Source organism: Microtus ochrogaster, unplaced genomic scaffold (assembly GCF_000317375.1).
Source record: "Microtus ochrogaster isolate Prairie Vole_2 unplaced genomic scaffold, MicOch1.0 UNK8, whole genome shotgun sequence".
Classification (NCBI taxonomy): Eukaryota; Metazoa; Chordata; class Mammalia; order Rodentia; family Cricetidae; genus Microtus; species Microtus ochrogaster.
In genome coordinates, this window is record NW_004949106.1 from 1227296 (window position 1) to 1234656 (window position 7361).

A 7361-nucleotide genomic window follows, 5' to 3' on the forward strand; every position below is an offset into this window, starting at 1 on the left:
CTTTTTTTTATATTTGGATACAATGTTGCTGTCATCCACATAGTTCATGGCTGAGAACATCATAATCCAGTTACGAAAGAAAGAAAGAAAGAAAGAAAGAAAGAAAGAAAGAAAGAAAGAAAGAAAGAAAGAAAGAAAGGAAGAAAACTTGCAAAAAGAACTCAGTGTTTATGTTCACAGTTTTGTGTTGGGCGGCATTCATGGCTGTCCTTGACCACGTGGGCCCTCTTACCTAGGAGGTGATTAAAATACTAGAGCTGGGTGTGGTGGCTGCTATCCCACTGCTGTTGAAGCCGAGGTAACCGAGTCGTAAGTTCAAAGCCAGCTTGTATTATAAAGTGAGACATCACAGGAAGTAGATTAAGGGACTAAGGATGTAGTACGATTGGAGCTCTTGGCTTAGCCTGCTGGAAGCCCTGGTCTCCATCCATAGCATAGTATAAGCCAGACATGGTGACACCTGCCTTTGGGAGGTAGAAGCTGTATCAGAAGTTCAAGGTTATCTTTGGTTGGAGGCCAGTCTGGAATTCACGAGATCATGTTTCTTACACACACACACACACACACACACACACACACACTAAAAATAAGATGCAATAGGTATTAGAGAGATGGCTCAGTTGGTAAAGTGCTTGTCTTGGAAGCACAAGGACCTGAGTGCAGTCCCTAAAACCCATGTTATTTAACAGCAGCAACAACAAGCCCCAAAGATTTGGTGGCCTGGGAGCTTGTAATCCTACAGTTGGGGCGGCAAAGCCAGGTGGTTCCTGGAGTTGCTGGTCAACCAGCCTGCTCTACCAGCTTCTGCTCTCAAAGGAATAGCTCAGGGAATATGACATCAGAGGTGGTCTTCTGACCTCCCCCTACACATACACAGTGAACTACCACAGGGAAATCACCTGTCATAATATTTAGTTACCTAGACTATTTTTGAAGATTCACTCCCAGGAATTATTTAGCTTTGCTAATGAAAATTGTGTCCCAGTCTTCCCCTCTCTGCTCCCTTTCTCTCCGCTCATTGCCCTGAAGCCCAGAACCACATGTCTTGTTTTGTGATGACATGCTATGCAAAGTTTTCAGAGAGCATAACAAGCAAGTTAGAGTAAGATTTTTTAAATATTTATTTATTTATTGTTTTTTTCGAGACAGGGTTTTCTGTGTAACTTTGGAGCCTGTCCTGGGACTAGCTCTCGTAGACCAAGCTGGTCTCGAACTCACAGAGATCCACTTGCCTCTGTCTCCCGAGTGCTGGGATTAAAGGTGTGAGCCATTACTACCTGACTTAGAGTAAAATTTTTATTCAGTGACAGGAAATGTTTTGCAAGGTAAATGAGAAAGGAACAAGCTATCTAATTAGGTGATCAGGAATTTAGGAATCAGTCAAAATTGATTTCTAATTGTGAATTATAAAAAAAAGTACTGTTTGGCTGACAGCTTATTTATAAAGTAGAGTAATTGCACACATACACAGATATGTACTTGACTCTGTTTCTGCTGTATCTAAAAGTACCTCATACAGTATCTCAAACTTAGTCCCTGCAAAAAAACAAAGAAGTCTTTTCATTCAAGTATAAATTATTAGTTTCTTCATACAGGTACTGTATAGATGCATTACACATTTTGTTTACTATACTTGAAGTCTAGACTAGAAAGCAGTATTATGACTATAAAATGACCCAAGAAGGACGTACTTTCCTAGATGTGGCTCTGACTCTATGGGTGGAATATCTGTTATTTTTCTCCACAAAGTGTAACCTCTTGGAGCTCTGAGGGTTAAATTAGAACAATTGCAAAGAGCTGGGCTTGGAGGCATTTGTTTATGATTCCAGCACTTGAAAGGTAGAGCGGAGAATTCTGAGTTCAAGGCTAGCCTCGGCTACGTAAGAAGCCCTTGTCTCACTACAAGAGAAAAAGTGGCGGAAAGTCTGTGTAACTCAGAAAGTGCTTTCCTTCCTCCTCTGACTCCCCTCTTGCCAGTCCAGGGCTTTTCTCAGTCCTCTTTGTGCCACTGCAATCTATACCTCCTGTTGTTTAACGCCTGGCTTTGGGGGTGCGGCTACCCGGGTTGCTTTCCTTTACCTGCTAGCTGATCTTGACTGACTTCTAGTTACAGGTGACTGAATTTTCAAGCTGCAGAATGCATAGCACCTTACAAGGTAAATGAAAAAGCTACTTAATTGTGCTGGTTATTAAGCAAAATTTTGCAACATTTAGCTATCTGTGTAATAAGTAAGTTGCGTGAGAGAGATAGTCCTTAGTTTTTTGCTGTTTGTTGGTTTGGGTTGTTTTTTTTTTTTTTGTCAGAAGAAAAGGCAGAAATGGGGTTTCTGCTGGTGTGTCCTAGTGTGCCCCTCTGCTGCTGGGAGAGAAGGGGCTTGGCTTCCGTGTCCAGTCACAAGCCACCACTGAGGGACAGGACGTTGTAGGCAATGTTTTTTACCCATTCCCCACCAGCCGCCAGTCCATAATAACCAACGCAGAGGCTTAATTCTACTTATACACGATCGGCAGATAGCTCAGACTTGTTACTACCTAACTCTTACATTTACATCAACTGTATTTTTTTTTTTTTTTTTTGGTTTTTTGAGACGGGGTTTCTCTGTGGCTTTGGAGCCTGTCCTGGAACTAGCTCTGTAGACCAGGCTGGCCTCGAACTCCCAGAGATCCGCCTGCCTCTGCCTCCCGAGTGCTGGAATTAAAGGCGTGCGCCACCACCGCCCGGCCATCAATTGTATTTTTTTTTTTTTTTTTTGGTTTTTCGAGACAGGTTTTCTCTGTGGCTTTGGAGCCTCATCAATTGTATTTTTATCTATGCTTTGCCACTTGGTCCATGGCTCGTTACCTCATTTTCTAGTGTGCTTGGCTGGCTTCTCCCCGACTATGCCCTTTCTTAGCCCATAATTTTCAGTTTGGCTTTCCCGCCTACCTCTGTCCTGTTGAGCCCTGGGCCAGCCAGTTTTTTTATTAAATGCTCACAGTGACAAGTCTTCACTGTGTACAAGAGAATTATTCTACTGCAGGACATACTCATGGAAGAGTGCATGGTACATGCCCCCCTTTAAAAATACTAGGTAATTCTGTGTGTTCATTCCATGATGTTTATTTGGTATGAATTGTTCATCACACTGACTTATACTTTGTTTAGGTTGGCCATGATGAGCTCCCCACAGATGAAGGAAGCTAAGGTGCCAGTTGTTCAATTTGTGGGCGATGATGATGTCCTCAATCACATTTTTGATAGAGAAGGAGGTATGTGTGGTTGCACACTTGAAGAGATGCTCATGGATCACATCTTTGTTGTTTGGGGGGTGGTTTTTTTGTTTGTTTGTTTGTTTTTTATTTTGTTTTTTTGAGATGGTCTCTCTCTGTCTGTCCTGGAACTCACTTTGTGGACCAGACTGGCCTCGAACTCAGAGAGATCCGCCTGCCTCTGCCTCCCGAGTGCTGGGATTAAAGGTGTGCACCACCACTGCCCAGCTGACTTCGCACGTTTAAGGGAAGATAAAACAGTAACTCCCCCAGAGGCCTTATATATATACTACTAATCGTGCATTTGGTATAGTTTGTCTGCTGACATATGTAGCATACACATGGTGACATGTAGCATATACATGGTGACATGTAGCAGACAATGGTGACGTGTGTAGCATACACGTGATAACATGTGTAGCATACATGTGGTGGCATATAGCATGCACGTGATGACATATGTAGCATGCACATGGTGACATGTAGCATACACATGGTGACATGTAGCATGCACGTGGTGGCACATGTAGCATACATGTGACATGTAGCATGCACGTGATGACATGTAGCATACACGTGGTGACATGCAGTATGCATGTGGTGACATATGTAGCATGTACGTGGTGACATGCAGCATGCACGCAGTGACATGTAGCATGCATGTACATGTAGCATATGCGTGGTGACATGTAGCATCCTTGTGGCGCCATGTAACACACATGTGGCGACATGTAACAATGTGTGGCGACATGCAACACATGCATGGCGACATGTAGCACACACATGGTAACATGTAATGCACATGTGGTGGCATGTAGCATGCATGTGGTGACATGTGGCATGCACATGGTGACATGCACCACGCGCATGGTGACATGTAGCACACGCATGGTGACATGTAGCGCACGCGTGGTGACATGTAGCGTGCGCGTGGTGACGTGTAGCATATACACGGTGACATGTGACACACGGTGACATGTAGCGCACGCGTGGTGACATTTAGCATACACATGGTGACATTTAGCATACACATGGTGGTCAGAGGACAGCGCTCTGAACATGGATCCCTTTTCCCCTGTGCATTCCATCAGGCATAGCGCACATTTTATCTGTGGAGCCGTCTGGGTGACTCTAGTGTAATTCACGCCAGGCAGTGGTGGCGCATGACTTAAATCCCAGCACTTTGCATGAGGCAGAGGTGTGCAGATCTCTCTGAGTTCAAGGCCAGTCTGGTCTACAGAGAGAGTTCCAGGACAGCCAGGGCCACACAGAGAAACCCTGTGTCAAAAAACAAACAAAACAAAATAAGAAAAAAGAAAATTCGTAACTCTTACATTATATATTTTTATAGGAACTAAAATAAAAAAGGAGAAAGCTCAGCTTTTGGTCAATCCTCAGAAAATAATAAAGAAGCCAGAATGTGAACTGGAGAAGCGTGACCAGGAAGTCCTAAAGGATCAGAACTACGTGGAAGTTTTGGGAAGAAATATTCAAGGTATTCAGCGGGGAACTGCTTTTCAGGATGTACAAAAGCAACTTGGTCTTCTGAGTAGCTGGAAAAACAGGCCTGGAATACCAACTCTATTCTGGATTTTCAAGGAGCCCAAATTTAGTTGAGCTCAGTGAGCCTCTGTCCCTCAGAAGGTTTAGTGAGTATTCCTGACTAACTAAGCAGTTGACACTTCTGGGGTGCATTCTTGGTCGAATTTGTGTTAGCCTCAGAGACTGAAAACGATACTCAGGGATGGAGAACAAGAGCAAGGTATAATGAGATCTACAGATATCATAATGAGATCATTATTTTATATATTTTTTCCATATAAGAGTACTTCCTGCAGATCATAATATTGGTATATGTCCTGATGATGTTTCAGACTAAGGGCAAGGCTTAGCTGCAGGACTCTAACCAATTTCTCCTGCCCCGCACAGGTCCTGACTAGATTGGAGGATCAGTGCCTAATACATGTGACCTTGTCTTTAATTTCTCTGTATTTTGGGAAGATGTCCTCGTTCTTTGTCCATTATCTCCTGTATTTTTTATGTTTTGTTTCTCTCATCTGCTACTTCCCCTTTTCCTGTTTCCTGACAATTGTTCCCATCCGTGACAATGTTGCATTACTTGTATGCTATATATCTGCTTTTGTAATGTGATTATTTCAAGGCCATAGGTTTTGTAATACCAAGGATTTTTTCACATTTCCCTTGCTAATGCCTCCTTAGCTAGACTGGTCGCACAGAGTTTTAATCCCAGCCGCTGAGGAGCCTGAGCCGGGAGGACCACACGGCCTGGTTGCACTGCATAATGATGCAGGTGCTGGGAACTCAGCTCCTCTAAAAGAGGAAGAAGCTCATCTCTCCAGCCCAGGGTTTTGTTTACTAGGGTAACAGAAAACTAGTGAAGATAGCCTTACATACATTATCCCCAGGGGTTTTGTTTACTAGGGTAAGAGAAAACTAGTGAAGATAGCCTTACATACATTATCAGCCCTTTTGAACTCACAGTTTTACCCTCTTGTTTAGTTTTCATAGTCTATTAAGCTCTCCAGTCTGTAAAAAAAATCATTGTCTCTATAAATAGCATGTTAATTGTGTTAATGATTAAATAAACAAGATTAGTCGGTTTTCCTTGTCGTGTATATAGAAGTATTTTGTACGTAAATATCTGTTGGTGAACTTGTTTTTGTTTTTTAAGACAGGGTTTCTTTGTGTAGCTTTGGAGCCTGTCCTGGAACTCACAGATCTGCCTGCCTCTGCCTCCCGAGTGCTGGGATTAAAGGTGTGCGCCACCACTGTTTGGCTTCTGCTGGTAAACTTGTATGAAAGGAAGTGAGGGGGTATAACTTTTAGATTTTTAGCTATTTAAAGTTTTTTTTTTTTTCTCAATCTTCCGTTTTCCTCATTGCATCCTGCATTTTCTTTTACAGAATCCTTGAAAAATGGCTCTGCTGTAGATGGGAATAAAGTTTATTCTTTTCAATCCAGAAAACATTCTGAAGAAATGACCAAATTAGGTATGTCAGTCCTGTGTTTCCTGCGGTCATGGTAGGCCAGCACCACGTTCCCGTGATTACCTTCTGCTGTATTCCCTGGGATAAGTGGTCCTTAGAGGACAGAGAGCAAGACATTTCCTTAAAGAACGGTGCAGTTAGCTGCTGTGCTGTCATAATTCCATAATTCCAGCACTCTGGACATAGAGGCAGGAGGATCACAAGTTCAAAGACATCCTGAGCTGCTCTTACTTAAAAAGAAAGTCATTTCCATAATAACAGTAGAAGTTATTGTTGACCAAGTACTGTATGCCAGGGTCCGTGCCGTGTTCCGTATATACATCTATCTATCTTTCTGTCTGTCTGTCTGTCTGTCTGTCTGTCTGTCTGTTTATGGGAGCCTATGATGTAAATTAAACCCACAGATACATGGCAGAGCCAGTTTAGATTTCAAAGCCTGGACTGTTCTATTCCTACCCAGTCTCCGTAGAGTTGTGTATAAGCTACGGTTGCTCAAAGTAGAAAGGCATTCTTTGGGGTTGAGTCATGAAAGGGGGCAATGCCAGTTTTGAAGAATTGATAGAAATTTGTTAAAATTACAGGAGGAAGGGTACTGAACTGAAAACATCCATTCACATTTCTGCAGTCCGGGGATGGATGAGCATGGATTGGAGAATCGAATCTATGGAGTCGTTTTAGGGGAGAGATAAGGGGGGGGCCTGAATATCAAGCAAGGGTGTATATGTTTTATATTTTATATTCAGATAAGTTGAAAAGTCATGGGAAATTAAAGTCAGGAAATTTAAAAAAGAAGTGCTTGTGGAGTATCTCAGCTAAATTTTAAGATCAGAAGATCTTGAAAATTCTAACAGCTAGGAAGGGCATATGGGCCAGTAAGATGGCCTAAAATAAATACAGATACACTTTCTCCATTTAAAGAATAAAAGAAATAGGTTGGAGAAGTGGCTCAGGAGTTACAAGTGTGTACGGCCTTTGCGGAGGACCCAGGTTGTTTCCGTACGCCCGTCAGGTGACTCACGCTACCTGTAGCTCTGCTGTGGGCGTCTGCACTCACATACATGTGCACATGCTTACCTAAGGGTGATGACGGTACATCTGAAAAGG

General features: G+C 42.8%; 1 protein-coding gene across 2 annotated transcripts in view; it reads left to right on the forward strand.

Moving 5' to 3' along the window:
- Positions 1-7361, forward strand: part of Orc2 (origin recognition complex subunit 2) — a 31546-nt gene that overhangs the window by 2153 nt on the left and 22032 nt on the right. The window contains exons 2-5 of one of the 2 annotated variants that reach the window (XM_005366341.3): positions 2108-2156; positions 3146-3249; positions 4601-4744; positions 6174-6260. In XM_005366341.3, coding sequence (XP_005366398.1) covers positions 3153-3249; positions 4601-4744; positions 6174-6260 — 328 coding nt within the window. In that variant the 5' untranslated portion in view covers positions 2108-2156; positions 3146-3152. The remainder of the gene's footprint in view (positions 1-2107; positions 2157-3145; positions 3250-4600; positions 4745-6173; positions 6261-7361) is intronic. The other variant, XM_026788847.1, reaches the window with a different exon arrangement.